The 18,929-nt window shown below is 44.3% G+C and overlaps 1 protein-coding gene across 2 annotated transcripts in view; it reads left to right on the top strand.

Moving 5' to 3' along the window:
• Nucleotides 1-18,929, top strand: part of LOC121283853 (protein O-glucosyltransferase 2-like) — a 131,593-nt gene that overhangs the window by 61,280 nt on the left and 51,384 nt on the right. For both annotated transcript variants that reach the window (XM_041198646.1, XM_041198648.1), the window contains exons 7-8: nt 164-373; nt 2,889-2,978. In XM_041198646.1, the coding sequence (XP_041054580.1) occupies nt 164-373; nt 2,889-2,978 (300 nt within the window). The remainder of the gene's footprint in view (nt 1-163; nt 374-2,888; nt 2,979-18,929) is intronic.

Here is an 18,929-nt window from a genome sequence, read left to right as displayed (position 1 = left end):
TAAAATAGGCAAGTGATGGCGGGGTATTAAATAAGCTGGACAGTCAGTGTGCATTTGTTTCTCTCAAACAAGCAAAAATTGTTTTTGTATCTTGCTTAACGAGCTGTTATTTTAAGCATGTGGCATCAGATCTGAGAGTCCTTTGAACTTTTTGTTTTTGTAGTACAAGTATCAAATCAACATTGATGGTACTGTGGCAGCCTACAGAATGCCTTATTTGCTAGCAGGAGGTGGTGTTATCCTAAAACAAGATTCAGTCTACTATGAACATTTCTACAATGACCTGCGACCATGGCAGCATTATATTCCATTTAAGAATGATTTAAGTGACCTTTTGGATAAAATTCAATGGGCAAAATCTCATGATGAAGAGGTAATTTTCAGGGGTTTTTTGTTTAATTGCAGAGGCAGAACATTAATAGTTATGACTTTGTTTTTTTTTTGTTTTTCTAATTGACGTGAATAGAATACCATGCAAGCAAGAATTAAACACACTTGCATCTTTGCGACTTGTCTGTTGCACAATCAAATCCAGTAATTGTGTCAATATAATATTGTAGTGCAATATACCTAAGAACTCTGTAATCTTCTCTTACAAAGCAAACATTTTTTATAAATAAGGGTGTCTTTTTTGAAAGCTTGTAAGCTAAAGAAAAGCTCCACTGTGATTGAAAGGCAAAAGCTTTAGGTAAAAGCGTTTGAGGGTGTCCCATCCAATTTTCTTCGGCCGTCTAGACCTAAGCTCTGGAATTCTTTCCCTAAAACTCTCTGCCTCACTACTTCCCGTCCTTTAAGATGCTTTCTAAAACCTATCTCTTTGACCAAACCTTTGGTCACCAACCTAATGCCTCATTTAATGAAAACAGAAAATGCTGGAAATACTCAGCATGTTTAGCAACATCTGTGGAAAGAGAAACAGAGTTAACATTCAGATCAATGATCTTTTGTCAGAACAGACAATTTACAGATAAATATACGAATGTCTTCCTCTCTGTTTCAGTGTCAGTTTGGTTGTGCTCCTGTGAAGTGCCTTTGGACGTTTTACTACATGAAAGACATATGCAATCAGAGGTCTATTTGAAAACTGTTCCAGTCCTGAACCCATTACTTGATTTATTTTCTCCCTCCGTATCTCTTAAACATGTCTTTTCTCCCCTTCCTGCCTTGTGATTTTTAATTTCTCACCTCTCAGATGTTTGCCCCTCCCATTTCTATCCCAACCCATCACTAATACTCTGCCTTCCTGGATGTAAATGCACAGCAACCTTCTGTGCATCTCCTAAAATCCCCTGAATCCAGGCACCAGTCCACAACTTTTAACAAGCAACAAGCCCAAAAGCTCATTCTCATCTCTTAATGACCTTCTCAGCCAGCATGCCTACAGGGAGTGAACCTCACTAAATTCTTTCTTGCCCCACAATCTATCCACCACTACCTCTTTGAACTGTGCTGACAGATCAACGATCACCATCCCCTATTTCCTCCAGAATATCCATTGACTTGCAAACATAGCCTTATCATGGATGTTTGTGCTGAAATCCTGGCTTTGACTCATGGTTCACAGATAGTGACGTCTTGCCCCTTTCTGAAGCTTCTCTATTTAGCTGTACTTTCTGCCAGCTGTTCTCTTCAAACCACTGTGATAGCAACATGGCCTTTCTCACCATGTCATACTTCATGGCACCTTTTCCTCCTTTGAGGACTCCTCTTGTCTCTCATTCTTTGTGATTTCAGTCTCTGCTAAATGCTTCTCTTCCCCCCTCTCCTTTGAGTTCACAGCCCTCCTGTCCTTTTTAAGCTCTCTTTCATGTAAATCCTAAGAAGATCAAATCCATAATCTTTGGCCTGCCACTAACTCCATCCCTCTCTTTTGCCACTATCTGAGGCCGAACTGCTCAGAACTTTGGCATTACAACCCCACGTCCTCTCCATGACAAAGATTGCCATGAATTCCATCTGGGATACGTTTCCCACCTCTCCCTTACCTCATCTGCTGCTGAAGTCCTCATCCATTTCATTGTGACCTGACTTAGCTAACCCTGTACGATGGCTTCACGTTCTTCACAACTTGTAAACTTCAGCATATACAAATCTCTGCTTTCAATATCTTATATTACACTAGATCCCACTTGCCCATTACTCATGTGCTTCTTAATTTACATTGACTCTCAATCCCCCACACACATCAACATTTAAAATTCTCATCATCATATTTAAATTCCTTTATGGCCTCACCCCTCACTAACTCAATAACCTCTTCTAGAATTAAAAATTTGTCACCCACAACACTCTTGTTCCTTTGACTCCTGCCTTTTTGGCACCTCCGCCTTTTGCCTAACATTTGGCCACCCTGTCTTCAGCAGTCTAGGCTCCATTCACTGGAATTACTTCCTTAAACCCTTCCCCCTCTCCTCTTCCTTGTCTTCATTTAACACCATTTTTAAAATCAATCTTTTGATCATGTGATTGGTCACAACCCTTCATATTTAATTCTTTGGCTAGGCACCCCATTTTATTTCTCCTTACAACCCTGTGAAGCATCTTGAGACATTTATGTTAAAAACACGATAGAAGTGTATGTTGTTGGCTTAAGTAACTGTATATGACTCAGATAAAAATAGGCAGATGTTCCATGACATAAAAGCTGTGTATGTGGAAAATTTAATAAAGAAAAATAGAGATATTGTAACTTCTTGATAATTATTACCATATTCTGTTATTTCAAGACCAGCAAAAGTCATGGAGGGCTTTTTTATATCTAGGGACACACTGGGCATTTCTGTGGTTGTTCTGTTCCCGACAGAAAAGTGCAAATATTGACATGAGAAAAAGTATTGAAGACTTTCGTTGGAACTGTATTCATTTTTTGTTTTTGATCTAATTCATAGGCCAAAATGATTGCAAAAGCTGGACAGGACTATGCTAGGAACAAGCTTATGGCAGATCACATCTTCTGTTATTATTTTAAACTTTTCCAGGTAAGTAGAAGCATTTACTACATGGAAGACCCACATTTTAATCCTGTTAATATCAAATTAATAGATCAGAAGCCATGTCAAAAAGCACATGCACTGGCTTAAATAAATTAGTTGTCAGGTTATGAAATTTAAATATTGGATTTAAAATCTTTAGTGTTTCTTAGGGCTTTGATGTGAAATCTTACAGTTTTAATATACATTGAAATTCCTGTTTGCCATTTAGAAGTATTGAAAACATTTGTGTTTGAAAGTTGGGGATTGTCAGGAAATGATACATTTTCTTCCAAGGATGCAATAAACAAAAGTGAAGTTCATAGGCTTTTTAACAGTTTATAAATTAGGCACTAATTGAATGTTTTCTTCTGATAAATGGCTATTGATAGAAAAAGAAGTCCAAACCTTGAGCAAAAATGATTATATTTGTCAGAGATGAGCCATGTTGTTTGACAGGCTACAATATTAAAAACCTAAGATTGAACCAGCCCATTGAAGTTCACCCCTCTCGTAGATTAACTTTTCCATCGTATTTTCAGTAAGCTGAATATGTTTGTTTCTAGTCCTTTGGTAGGGTATTGCAAACAATTACTAGGACTTAAATCTTCCAAGAAAATGGCAAGATCAAGGGTGAGAAAATGAAGATAAGTTTGAGAGCACAGTAAACACCATTAATTATGGCCATTTAGACCACTATGACCAGGAATTCGAAAAGATCCTAAAGTTACAGGTTGAATCCTAAAGGACCAATTAGCTTTTTCAAAGAATTAAAGATTACTAAGGCTTTTCCTCATCTCCTTTAATAAGGAGTATGAGGGAATTATCAATGACTTGTGGGTATTGGAACCTTAAGCCTTTCTTTCATACGCATGTCTTCAATGAAGGGCACAGTTTACCTGTCCGTAATATGCAGTTTCATGCAATAACAATTTTCTCAATGCTTAAGTTCCCCTGCAACTTTTCCCACCTTACTTCTCCAACTTTTTTCAACTATATACTCTCCTCCCCAACCCCATAGCTAGTAGCCTTTTGTTCTCTAACTCAGGCCTTTTTGGGGTACCCCTTTGCTTTTGGCCTACTGTTGGTGGGAGAGACTTCAGCTTCCTTGGTCCCACTCTCTGAAGTTTCTCCGTAAGCTGAATGCATCCCTACTTATTTCATTCTTTTCAAAACCCATCATTTCTTGATCTCTTACTCCATGGTTGAATGTTAATTTCTATTTGTGAAGTGCCATGGAATAATTAGTATATTAAAGAAGTGTTACAACCAGGTAAGGAGGGTGCAATGACTCCTTTCTTTTCCCACTCCCCATTCGGTTATAGCGGAGGTTTTGAATTTTAGAAGGATGCTGTAGTGCCAAATCGGCATGTACTTGACTGTGTGCAGTTTCTAAGTATTAAGCCAGACAGGTATTCTTGAATTAGGTACTTCAGGGATTCATTTTATTATACTAAAACCCACGCAGGTAAAAATATTAAAAGTGTGCAATTACATACTACTTCCCACTAATGTGCTCAAACACACACTCAAACCTCAAGCATACAGAAAAAAATATAACTTTACAGAGTGTCAAATGTTAAACTTGGCAAGTTAAAGTGCAGGTTTAGGGGAGGCGATGGCATAGTGGTATTGTTGCTGGACTGGTAATCTAGAGACCCAGGGTAATGATCTGGTTCAAATCCTGCCACAGCAGATGGTGGAATTTGAATTCAATAAAAACCTTGAATTAAAAGTCTAATGATGACCATGCAATCATTGTCGGTTGTTGCAAAAACCCATCTGGTTTACTAATGCCCTTTAGGGAAAGAAATCTGTCATCCTTACCTGGTCTGGCCTGCATGTGACTCCAGACCTACAGCAATATGGTTGACTGTTAAATGCCCTCTGAAATGGCCTAGCAAGCCACTAAGTTGTAACAAGCCGCTACAAAGTCACAAAAAAGGAATGAAACTGGACGGACCATCTGGCATTGACTAAGGAAACGACAATGGCAATCGCAGCTCTGTCAGCCCTGCAAAGTCCTCCTTACTAACATCTGAGGGCTAGCGCCAAAATTGGGAGAACAGTCTCACAGACCAGTTAAGTAAGAGGCTGACACAGCCATCCTCTTGGAATCATACTTTAAAGATAATATAAGACACCACCATCACCGTCCCTGGGTATATGTTCTGTCCTACCGGCAGGACAGAGCAGACCCAGCAGGTGCGGTGGCACAGTGGTGTACAGTCGGGAGGGAGTTGCCCTGGGAGCCCTTAACATCGATTCTGGACCCCATGAAGTCTCATGGCATCAGGCCAAACATGGGCAAGGAAACCTCCTGCTGATTACCACATACCACCCTCCCTCAGCTGATTGATCAGTACTCCTCCATGTTGAACACCATTTGGAGGAAGCACTGAGGGTGGCAAGGGCACAGAATGTACTCAAGGTGGGGGACTTCAATGGCCATAACCAAGAGTGGCTCAGTAGCACTACTACTGACTGAGCTAGCTGAGTCCTAAATGCCATAGCTGCTAGTCTAGCTGGGTCTGCGGCAGGTGGCGAGGGAACCAACAAGATGGAAAAACATACTTGACCTCATCCTCACCAAACTACCTGCCACAGACGCATCTGTCCATGACAGCATTGGTAGGAGTGACCACCGCACAGTTGTTGTGGAGATGAAGTCCCGCCTTCACATTGAGGATATCCTCCATTGTGTTGTGTGACACTACCACCGTGCTAAATGGGATAGATTTCAAACAAATCTAGCACCTCAAAAATGGGCACCCATGAGGTGCTGTGGGCCATCAGCAGTAGCAGAATTGTACTTGGACTCAATCTGTAACCTCATGGCCCGGCATATCCTCCACTCTACCATTACCATCAAGCCAGGGGATCAACCCTGCTCCAATGATGTGTGCAGGAGGGCATGCCAGGAGCAGCAGCAGGCATACCTAAAAATGAGGTGTCAACCTGGTGAAGCTATAACACAGGACTACTTGCAGGCCAAAAAGCATAAGCAGCAAGTGATAGACAGATTTAAGCAATTCCACAACCAACAGATCAGACCTACGCTCTGCAATCCTGCCACATCCAGTTATGAATGATGGTGGACAATTAAACAACTCACTGGAGGAGGAGGCTCCACAAATATCCCCATCCTCAATGATGGAGGAGCCAGCACATCAGTGCAAAAGATAAGGCTGAAGCTTTCACAACAATCTTCAGCCAGAAGTGCTGAGTGGATGATCCATCTCGGCCCCCTCCGGAGGTCCCCAGTATCACAGGTGCCAGTCTTCAGCCAGTTCGATTCATTCCAGGTGATGTCAAGAAACGGCTGAAGGCACTGGATAGTTCAAAGGCTATGGGCCCTGACAGTATTCTGGCAATAGTACTGAAGACTTGTGCTCCAGAACTTGCTGTGCCCCTAACCAAGCTGTTGCAGTACAGCTACAACACTGGCATCTAGCTGGCCATGTGGAAAATTGCCCAGGTATGTCCTGCACAAAAAAAGCAGGACAAATCTAACCCGGCCAGTTACCGCCCCATCAGTCTACTCTTGATCATCAGTAAAGTGATAGAAGGGGTCATCAACAGTGCTATCAAGTGGCACATGCTTAGCAATAACCTGCTCACTAACACCCACTTTGGGGTCCGCCAGGGCCACTAAGCTCCTGACCTATTTACAGCCTTGGCTCAAACATGGACCAAAGAGCTGAACTCCCGAGGTGAGGTGAGAGTGACTGCCCTTGACATAAAGGCAGCATTTGACCGAGTGTGGCATCAAAGAGCCCTAGCAAAACTGGAGTTGATGGGAATTGGTTGGAGTCATACCTAGCACAAAGGAAAATGGTTGTGTTCATTGGAGATCAGCCCTCTCAGCTCCAGGACATCACTGCAGGAGTTCCTCAGGTTAGTGTCCTAGGCCCAACCATCTTTAGCTGCTTCATCAATGACCCTCTATCCATCATAAGGTCAGAAGTGGGGATATTCGCTGATAATTGCACAATGTTCAGCACCATTCGCGACTCCTTATTTACTGAAGCAGTCCATGTCCAAATGCAGCAAGACCTGGACAATATCCAGGCTTGGGCTGACAAGTGGCAAGTAACATTCGTGTCACACAACTGTCAGGCAATGACGATCTCCCAACAAGAGAGAATCCAGCCATCACCCCTTGATGTTCAATGGCATTACTTTCACTAAATCCCCCACTACCAACATCTAGGGGGTTACCATTGACCAGAAACTGAACTGGACTAGCCATATAAAAACTGTAGTTGCAAGAGCAGGTCAGAGGCTAGGAATGGTGAGAAGAGTAACTCACCTCCTGACTCCCCAGAGTCTGTCCACCATCTACAAGGCACAAGTCAGGAGTATGATGGAATACTCCCCACTTGCCTGAACGAGTGCAACGCCCACAACACTTAAGAAGCTTGACACCATCCAGGACAAAACAGCCCACTTGATTGGCTCCACATCCACAAACATTCACGCCCTCCACCACCAATACACAGTAGCAGCAGTGTATAACATCTACAGAATGCACTGCAGGAATTCATAAAGGCTCCTTTGACAGCACCTTCCAAACTCATGACCTCTACCATCTAGAAGGGCAAGGGCAGCAGATAAATGGGAACACCACCACCTGGAAGTTCCCCTCCAAGTTGCTCACCATCATGACTTGAAAATATTTCGCCGATACTTCACTGTTGCTGGATCAAAATCCTGGAACTCCCTCCCTAACAGCACTGTGGGTGTACCTATACCACATGGACTGCAGTGGTTCAAGAAGGCAGCTCACCACCACCTGCTCAAGGGCAACTAGGGATGGGCAATAAATGCTGGCCCAGCCAGTGTAGCCCACATCCCTGAGAATGAATTAAAAAAGGAAAGTCAATAAAAATTCATTGATTGTATCCGCAGGCTTTGGTTCTTTAGCTGAAGCTGTTGGTTTAAAGTCGTAGCTGATATGTCCCTTTTCTCCTGAAAACACTGTTGTTGAAATCCAATGGTGTTTAGTAGAGAGTCCCTGTCTGCTGTAGGAATGTTGACACAGTTTTATCTCAGCAAAACTGGGTTCAAAGCTTAGATGGAATAGAGAGAGAGGGCAAAAGACAACCACTCTGCAGCAGCCAGAATATCTCTGCCAAGTCCCAAATTCAAGCATTCACACAAAAGGCTGTATCACATTACCTCTCTCCATGTCGATTGTATATCCAGGTATGGAGATGAGAGGTTAAAGGCAGTCCTGGGGCTCTGTGGACCTCGTCTTTGGGATGAGAGATTAAAGGCTGTCCTGGGGCTCTGTGGGCCATGCCACAGGGATCTACATGGCATGTGGGTCGTGTTCCCACTCCAGGGAGAGGCAAAGCCTGTGTGCTCAATAGGGATCAGGGACAGCAGATGTGCAGGGCATGGTCATTTTTAGAATTTGAGAGGAAAAAGCTGGAATCAGATGTAACAGTATTACAGTTGGATAAAGACAACTACAGAGGCATGAGGGAGGAGCTGGCCAGAATTGACTGGGAGATGAGCCTAGCAGGAAAGACAGTGAAACAGCAATGGGAGGAGTTTCTGGGAGTAATTTGGGAGACACAGCAAAAGTTCATCCCTAGGAAGAAGAAGCATACTAAAGGGAGGACGAGGCAACCATGGCTGACAAGGGGAGTCAGGGACAACATGAAAACTAAAGAGAAAGCATAAAATGCGGCGAAGAGCAGTGGGAAACCAGGGGAATGGGAAGCCTACAAAGACCAACAGAGGACAACTAAAAAAGAAATAAGGAGGGAGAAGATTAAATATGAGGGTAAATTAGCCAGTAATATAAAAGAAGATTGTAAGAGTTTTTTAGATATATAAAGGATAAGAGAGGCAAAAGTGGACATTGGACCGTTGGAAAATGATGCTGGAGAAGTAGTAGTGGGGAACAAAGAAATGGTGGAGGAACTGAATAGGTACTGTGCGTCAGTCTTCACAGTGGAAGACACGAGTAACATCCCCAAAGTTCAAGAGAGGGGGGCAGAGGTGAGTATGGTGGCCATTACCAAGGAGAAGGTGCTAGGAAAACTGAAAGATCTGAAGATGGATAAATCACCTGGGCCAGATGGATTACACCCCATAGTTCTGAAGGAGATAGCTGAAGAGATAGTGGAGGTATTAGTGGTGATCTTTCAGGAATCACTGGAGTCAGGGAGGGTCCCAGAGGACTGAAAAATCGCTAATGTAACCCCCCTGTTTAAGGAGGGAGTGAGGCAAAAGACGGAAAATTACAGGCCGATTAGCCTGACCTCGGTCATTGGTAAGATTTTAGAGTCGGTTATTAAGGATGAGATTTCAGAATACTTGGAAGTGCATGGTAAAATCGGGCAAAGTCAGCATGGTTTCATCAAGGGGAGGTCATGCCTGACAAACCTGTTAGAATTCTTTGAGGAGGTAATGAGTAGATTAGACAAAGGAGAGCCAATGGATGTTATCTACTTGGACTTCCAGAAGGCCTTTGACAAGGTGCTGCACAGGAGGCTGCTCAGTAAGATAAGAGCTCATGGTGTTAGAGGCAAAGTACGAGCATGGTTAGAAGATGGACTGTCTGGCAGGAGGCAGAGAGTAGGGATAAGGTGATCCTTCTCAGGATGGCGGCCGGTGACTAGTGGAGTTCCGCAGGGGTCAGTGTTGGGACTACAACTTTTCACTTTATACATTAATGATCTAGATGAAGGAACTGAGGGCATCCTGGCTAAGTTTGCAGATGATACAAAGATAGGTGGAGGGCCAGGTAGTATTGAGGAGGTGGGGAGGCTGCAAAAGGATTTGGACAGGTTAGGAGAATGGGCAAATAAGTGGCAGATGGAATATAAAGTGGGGAAGTGTGAGGTCATGCACTTTGGTAGGAAGAATAGAGGCATAGACTATTTTCTAAATGGGGAGAGAATTCAGAAATCTGGAGTGCAAAGGGACTTGGGAGTCCTGGTCCAGGATTCTCTTAAGTTTAACTTACAGGTTGAGTCAGTAGTTAGGAAGGTAAATGCAATGTTGGCATTTATTTCAAGAGGACTGGAATATAAAAGCAGAGGTGTGCTGCTGAGACTTTATAAGGCTCTGGTCAGACCACATTTAGAATATTGTGAGCAGTTTTGGGCCCCGTATCTCAGGAAGGATGTGCTGGCCCTGGAGAGGGTCCAGAGGAGATTCATGAGAACGATCCCAGGAATGAAAGGCTTAACATATGAGGAACGTTTGAGGACTCTGGGTCTATACTCGGAGTTTAGAAGGATGAGGGGGCATCTGATTGAAACTTACAGAATACTGAAAGGCCTGGATAGAGTGGACGTGGAGAAGATGTTTCCATTAGTAGGAGAGACTAGGACCCGAGGACACAGCCTCAGAGTAAAGGGAAGACCTTTTAGAACAGAGATGAGGAGAAACTTCTTTAGCCAGAGAGTGGTGAACCTATGGAATTCATTGCCACAGAAGGCTGTGGAGGCCAGGTCATTGAGTGTATTTAAGACCGAGATAGATAGGTTCTTGATTGGTATGGGGATCAAAGGTTACGGGGAGAAGGCGGGAGAATGGGGTTGAGAAACTTATCAGCCATGATTGAATGGCGGAGCAGACGCGATGGGCCAAATGGCCTTATTTCTGCTCCTTTGTCTTATGGTTTTATGGTCATAGTCTCAAAGTTGGTGGTGATGGGGGTGTCAGGCTCAGTACTGGGCTGCAGATAGGATGGTCATGGTCAGGGAAGGCATCTGCAGCCTGAAAATGAGGAAAACATGAAGGGGGAGAAACTCAACTCTCCTGGGGGGAGGAGATGGTGGGGGTGGGGCCTCTGTATATGACTGTGCACACAGTCTCCAGATGGGGAGGGGTGAGGTCCACATGAGGCATGGGGCCATCAACAGTGATGGGTTCAGAGGGGAAGGCAGGAACATCAACTACAATAACATTGGGATCCAGTGTTACCAGGGGAGGCTGTAGAATCACCGGAGGGAGTTCTACCTGCATTTTGTGAGGTTTCGGGAAAATCGAGGCTGGCGGGAGCCGAGCTCCGGATGCTGGTCTCAAAGTAGAAATGTAGCACCACCAGCTAGAGACCTAAAAGTTATGATGCAGTTTAAAATCGAAACTGGAAAAGAATCTGCACTGTAGGGGGCTGAGGCAGTGTGGGAGAAGCCACAGCTGGACTTAGGGGTCCTAACAAGGGGCACCCTCACACTGCTTATAGTAACAACATGAAAATGGAGTCTAAGCTAATAGAACTCAGGGAGAGTTTATTGAGATGATACAATTGGAGCCACTGACTTTTAGAGCGCTTTAACTTGAGACTGCAGGAGTCGTTGGGTTCACAATGAAGCTGATCAATTTGAGCATGAACAGAGAGGAATGTGAAAATGGAAGATGCAGCCAACCCTGAAGGGAGCACAGCTGCTGGATATCTGCAGGATGATCAGTGAAAGCATCCAATTGGCATGGCTAATGAGTCAAAGGGCATCCCATTCCAAAAGTGCAGGCTAGACACAATCAGTATAACAGATCAGAAATATTAGAAGGTCATGGGTAAGATTGAACAAATCCTGGATGCACTCAAGCCTCTTCCAACTTCTCTGGGATTAAGAGGTCAAATAGCTGGGGTGGCATCTTGGCCACTTAGATCTGTGAGGAAGCGCCTCACCTGGAATGCTGAGTCAGGGAAAGGTGAGTAATGCAGATGCAGCCCTAAGGCATGACAGTGGCTTTCTGGCAGCAATTGGAAGCTCTCCTATAGTTGCCCGTTACTTATTAATCTGTTGGATCTATCTGTCCAGAGGGAGCAGGAGGATTGAATGATGGAGCCTGTGCCTTCTTGATGGCAGCGATCCAAGTGATAAGAAGGGCCTGGCACTGCTTAGCACCGTCAAGATGTCTGGCCTGCAGACCATGGTCCAGGGGAGCCCCATCAAGACCCAGAGGATGAGGAGGTCAAGCTCATCCCATGAAGGCAATTTGCATGACTGAAGATGCTGTTCCTGTATAGAGATGAGTGAGAGACAAGCTGCACACATCAGTGCTTGTCAAGAGATATGGTGGCTCATATCTGCCACATTCTGTGGGAGGAGTTTTTTTTTATTCATTCATGGGATGTTGGCACCGCATTTAATACCCATCCCTAATTGTCCTTGAGAAGGTGGTAGTGAGCTAACACTACATGGACTGGGAGGACATCCCATGCCAGTGCTCCTGAAGGCCACCGCACTCAATATTTTGCCAGTGGGTCGTTCCAGAGATTCACAGGGGACCTATGTGACACCTCAGTCTTCAACACATCCTGTATCAAGGAGGTGATGGTTGCCCTCTATAGTAAGGCTTATCGTGTGAAGTTCACACTAGATGAAGCTAGCCAGACTGCTAGATTCCTGGGTTTTGTTGCAATCTCTGGCTTCTCTAGAGTACAAAGTGTGATCAATTGCACTAATGGGGCTTTGAGAGCTCCATGTCAGCAGCCCCTGATGTTCATTAACAGGAAAGGGTTCCACTCCCTAAACGTTCAGTTGATGAGCGATTATCAGAAGCACATCATGCACATTTGCTCCAGGTACCCTGGGAGTTTCAGTGATTCCTACGTCCTGAGGCACTCCCAAGTGTCTCAGATATTTGAGGGGCAGTGGCGCTTACAGAGCTGGCTGCGTGGTGATAAAGGTTACCGCTGAAAAGATGGCTCATGACACTACAGCGTCATCCTTAAAGGGTCTCCGAGGAGAGATACAATGCAGCGCACAAAATCCATCATATAGCAGACCATTGGCATTTGGAGATGTGCTTTTGATCCTTGGACTGCTCAGGTAGGGCTCTGCAGTACTCCCCAGAGAGGGACATCACCATGGCCTGCTGCGCCATGCACAACCTGGCGCTTCAAAGAGGAGATGGCTTGCCACAGGGAAGAGGCAGAGAACTCCTCAGACGATGAAGATCTGGAAGGGCAGGAAGCTGAAGAGGGCGATGAGGGGGAGCTTCCACAGGAGGATGAGATCGAAGCCACAAGACACGGAAGATGTTCCTGTGACACACTCATAGCCACAAGGTTTCAGGTAGAGTAAAATGCAGACAAGGGTACCCAAGCATAATTCTCCTGTCCCTTGGTGGCATGCAGTGATCTGAAAGGGCTTTACAGACACTAGCATCGAGAGCAAGGTCAGCATTGAGTCTTGGACCTCCAACCCTCATGTTTCACCAGGCCCTAAGCTTTGGAAAGGTCAGCAGCCAAAATTGTATGTAGCCGCACTGGGAAGTGAAAGGCAGCACATCAGTGCAAAGCCTTTGTCAAGTGTACTTGATGCAGTCATGGCTTCCTGAATGAGACACTTCTTGCTGCCACAGAGATACACACATGGCTGGAGAGATCATCATGGCTGCAATTCTTGTGCTTTGACACAAACAATGAAGGCAGCTATTTGATGATGAGACAACATGAGTGGTAACCCTCCAATGCAATTGAGCATACAACTCCATGGTGTCTTTTAATGAATATCACTTCCTAATACAGTTTGCAGTCATTTTCATTAAAGAGGTTGACACATTTCCCTGACATTAGATAAGGAGCAAGTAACTAATATGAATCAACTACATGAATGTGAGGCTCACAAAGGGAGGTGATCATGGAGTGGGAGCTTGGGTCATCCTCACAATAAGAAGTCACACAGAAGCATGTGCACAACCTATTCAAATGACAAGACCATTTTCATGAATATCAAATGTATTTGCAAAGATGCATAATATATGCAGTGAGTGAACACCTATGACCCAGAAGGTTTCTTAATCTTTCTAACCCTACTGCCACATCTTGGATCCCTGGCATCCACAGTAGTTAAGAGGCAGCCTGCTCACTGCAATGTCCTATTGTCTTTCATGGAGGCTGAGGCCTGTAGGGGCCTTGGCCTCCTTTGGGTCTTCTGCGGTGAGGCATGTGCACCCTCCTTGGCCTGCGCAGCTTGAGGTGATGAGGTCACAGGCAGAGGAGATTGGGATTGGTTAGACATGCTCGGAGTCACCTGAGTGGATGGCTCTGGGGGCATCCAGCTGCTAGTGGTCCACCCTGTGAGTACTCAGGAGCTCCTGCGTGACTCCTTGAGGAGAAGGGGCATCTAGAGGGAGATTAAGGTGCTAGCCCCCCTCTCGCCTAGTCACTGATGGATCCCACCAGTGCCTGCAGTGATAGAGTGAAGGTCCGAGCGCAAATCCAACAGCACCTCCTAGACCGAGGTCTCCAAGGTGGCCATCACCCTTTCCATGGAGACCTTGAGGCACTTGCATGTCGGAGCCATGATATCAGACAGAAAGCAACGGACTCCTCCATCCTTCACTATAGTCTGTTGACTGCCTCTAGCAACTCTGCCTGATGTTCTGTCACATGTTTGCAACAGCCGCTTCCAGAGGGTCATCACCTGACTTGGACCCAGTGGCCTGGGCTGTCACTGCCTCCACATGCTGCAGAGACATCTCAGTGAGGTATTCCCCAGAATGTGACCCTGAGCCTAATCGAGAACTATGATTTGCCAGGGTGTGTATGTCTGCACTGGTGGAGGGTGCAAGTGAATGCAATGACAGGTCTTCTTCAAATGGCTGCTCAGTGTCTTCCTCTGAGGTGGCCTGGAGGGTGGGCCTTATGTTGCTGGTCTGTCTGGACCTGCTGCTGCCTGTAAGATAGATTTAGTTCATGAGCAGGCTGAATGCAATATTACGTGTCACTCACTGTCTATGTCAGAATGCAATCAACTCATGAAGGACTCATCCTATCTGGCTTTCTGGGAGGGGCCAATCTCTGTCCTCACCTGCCAACTTGGCGACATCCTCCTCAAACTTGGAAAGACCCTGGATGACTGCCAACCCTCGTCTGCTCTGGGATCTCTCCCTCTTGTTGTGGGCAAGGTTGACCTGCATGAAGACAAAGGGATGGAATGTGATGAGAAGGAATGGAGCAGAGGTTTGGAAGCATGCATGCCTATTGTGTGTGCTGAGCCCTCCCCAGTAATGGCTGAGGATGCTGTTTGTGCAAGATGATAGATGAGATCCTGGTGAATAGGTTTTCAATACTGATAGCTCCTCTACTAATATTTTGTGAGATCCCTGAGCAGAGTGACACTCAGTGCATAATGCAATTCTGAGCATGTACGTTTAGAGTGAGCTGAAAGATGATTAACCCTGACGGTGTGGATGAGATCATTCATCCTCTTCCTGCACTGGATGGCGTATCTTGGATGGCTGCCCGCAGAGCTGACCTCCCTCTCAACCGCCTCTTTGCTGGTGAGGTGTACTTGGTGGACTTCCAGGAACCATTCCTTGGGTAGAGGACATCCTGGTGCTGGTGCACACACGAACAAGAGCCTCAAGGGAGTCATTGCTGAACTTTGGCACTGTCTTCCTTTTTCTTGGAGCCATCTCAGACTTGGCTCATCCACACAGCTGGGCTGCAGAGAGTAATGTGTGTGTTTGGCTAGCATTTATAAATGGCACCAGGACCCCATTAGGTTATGGTGGCATGGACAAATCATTGGGCTTGTGATGTGATTCGGAGACCTACTCGCCACTGCATAATTAACGAGCTTCCAAGCATAAGATTGGGTGCGATTTCCCAACCTGCTCATCAGTGGGAAACTCGCTGTTAATTCTGACGAACACTGTACCTAGACTCTGGAGCAGAAAATTCCACCCATGTTTCTTTTTCTGGTGAATATAACTTGTTTCTTTTTAATTTCATTTAGGTACACAAGGACTAGGGAAACAAAAGTAAACAATCAGATGAGGGGAAAGATTTGAACTGCCCACAATTTGTAGCAAAATCAAACGTGTTGAAAGAATATGTTTATGATTTTGCTACAAATAGCAAACAAAGGAAAATCTCCCTCTGAGATGAAACGTGATTGAGATAAATTAGATTAGATTAAGAATTTTTTAATTTCTTTACTTGTGGGATGTGGATGTCTTCGGCAAGGCCAGCATTTATTGCCCAAACCTAATTGGCCTAGAGAAGGTGGTGGTGAGCCACCTTCTTGAACCGCTGTAGTCTTTGTGGATTATGAATTTTCATAGCTGTTCTGACACAACCAAGTGGCTTGCTAGGCCATTTCAGGGGACAGTTAAAAGTTAACCATTTTGCTATGGGTTTGGATTCAAACGCAGGCCAGACTGGATAAGGATGGCAGGCTTCCTTCCGTTAATGACATTAGTGAACCAGTTGAGTCTTTACGACAATTCAGTAGTTTCATGGCTACCAATGTATACTCTAATTTTTTCGAGTGCACGGGTGATTTGTTTAAGTGCACAGCTGAGCATGTGCAGCAACTTAAAGGCACCATTTTCTGCACAGGAATTTGCAGGTTGCCACAGAGCCTTGCATCTTTGAAGGCACATTAATGATAACTATTATCGATGCTACCTTTTTATTTCAGATTTACTTAATTAAATACATTTAAATTCAGAACTTAAAACTCACATTATCAGTCAAGTAGCATAAGCACTATTCTATGGTACCCATAAAAGTCAACAAACACTAAAGCTCATCAGGAGTTAACATAGAAAATATGAGCAGAAGTAGGTCATTCCGCCTGCTGGCCTGCTTCACCATTCAATATGATCATGGCTGATCCTCCACCTCAATGCCATATTCCTGCACTCTCCCCACACCCCCTTGACACTTCTGGAGTCCAAAAATCTATCTATTTCCTCCTTAAATATATTCAGTGACTTGGCCTCCACAGCCTTCTCTGGTAGAGAATTCCATAGGTTCACCACCCTCTAAGTGAAGAAGTTTCTCCTCATCTCAGTCCTAAATGGCCTACCTCCTATCCTGAGACTGTGATCCCTTGTTCTAGACCCCACCCCAGCCAGAGGAAATATCAACCCTGCATCCAGTCTGTCCAGTTCTGTCAGAATTTCATGTTTCAATGAGATCTCCTCTCATTCTTCTAAACTCCAGTGAATACAGGCCTAGTCGGCCCAATCTCTCCTCATACGACAATCCTGCCATCCCAGGAATCAGTCTGGTGAACCTATGCTACACTCCCTCTATGGCAAGTATATCCTTAGGTAAAGAGACCAAAACTGCACAAAATACTCCATGTGTGGTCTCACCAAGGTCCTGTATAGCTCCAATAAGACATTTTTGCTCCTATACTCAAGTCCTCTCGCAATGAAGGCCAGCATACCATTTGCCTTCTTAACGGCTTGCTTTCAGTGATTGGTGTACAAGGCCACCCAGGTCCTTCTGTACATCAACATTTCCTAATCTATCACCATTTAAGTAATATTCTGTCATTCTGTTTTTCCTACCAAAGTGGATAACTTCACACTTATCCACATTATACTGCATCTGCCATGTATTTGCCCACTCGCTGAACTTGTCTAAATCGATTTGAAGCCTCTTAACATGTCCCTGTCATCAGCAAATTTGGAAATATTACATTTGGTTCCCTCATCCAAATCATTGATACATATGGCTGGGGCCCCAGCATTGATCCCTGTGTCACCGCCTGCCACTCGAAAAAAGGCCCATATATTCCTACTCTCTGTTTCCTGCCTGCTAACCAATTCTTAGTCCTTGCCAATACATTACCCCCAATCCCATGTGCTTTAATTTTACATACTAACCTCTTATGTGGGGCTTTATCAAGAGCTTCCTGAAAATCCAAATACACCACATCCACTGGTTCTCCCTTATCTATCCTGCTAGTTATGTCCTCAAAGAACTCCAAGTAGGTAACATGATTTACCTTTCATAAATCCATGTTGTCTTTGCCTAATCTCATTGATATTTTTTAAGTGTTCTGTTATCATGTCCTTTATAATAGACTAGCATTTCCCCTACTTAGGTTAGGCTAACCAGTCTGTAATTCCCTGTTTTCCTCTCCCTCCTTTTTTAAAATAGTGGGGTTACATTTGCCACTCTCCAATCTGCTGGAACTGTTTCAGAACCTACAGAATTTTGGAAGATGACAACCAACGCATCCACTATTTCCATGGCCACTGCCTTTAGTACTCTGAGATGTAGATTATCAGGCCCTGGGGATTTATTGGTTTTCAGTCCCATTAATTTCTCTAGCACTATTGTTTTAGTAATACTAATTTCCTTCAATTCCTCCTTCTCACTAGACCTTTGGTTCTCTAGTATTTCTGGGAAATTATTTATGTCTTCCTTCATGAAGACAGAACTAAAGTAGCTGTGTAATTACTCTGCCATTTCATTGTTTTCTATTATAAATTCCCCCGTGTCAGACTGTAAGGGACCGACATTTGTGTTACCAAATCTTGTTCTTCTTACATACTTACAGAAACTGTAATAGTCTGCTTTTATTTTCCTTGCAAGTTTACTCTCATACTCTATTTTTCCCCTCTTAATCAATCTGTTGGTCCTCCTTTGCTGAACTCTAAACTGTTCCCAATCCTCAGGCTTGCTATCTTTTCTAGCAACTTTATATGACTCCTCTTTGGATCTAATAATATCCTTAATTTATTTTGTTAGCCATAGTTGGGAAATTTTCCCTGTTGTGTTTTTACGCTAGAAAGGAATGTATAACTGTTGCAATGCATAAATTTGTTCCCTAAATATTAGCCATTGTCTACCCACCGTCATGCCTTTTAATGAAGTTCCCCGATCTGTCTTAGCCAACTCACGCCTCATACCTTCGCAGATTTCTTTATTAAGATTTACGACCCTAGTTTCAGATCAGACTACTTCACTTTCCACCCTAATGAAAAATTCCATCATGTTATGGTCACTGTTCCCTAAAGGACCCCGCACAACAAGATTATTAATTAAACTCTTCTCATTGCACAATACCTAATCTAGGATAACCTGTTCCCTAGTCGGTTGCTCGACATACTGGCCTAAAAAATCATCTTGTGTACACTCCAGGAATTTATTCGCCACAGTATTATTGGTAATTTGGTTTGCCCAGCCTATATGTAGATTAAAGTTACCCATGATTACTGTAGCACCCTTGTTAA

This window comes from Carcharodon carcharias, chromosome 11, assembly GCF_017639515.1.
Source record: "Carcharodon carcharias isolate sCarCar2 chromosome 11, sCarCar2.pri, whole genome shotgun sequence".
In the NCBI taxonomy this organism is placed as follows: domain Eukaryota; kingdom Metazoa; phylum Chordata; class Chondrichthyes; order Lamniformes; family Lamnidae; genus Carcharodon; species Carcharodon carcharias.
This window is presented reverse-complemented; position numbering and strand designations above follow the sequence as displayed.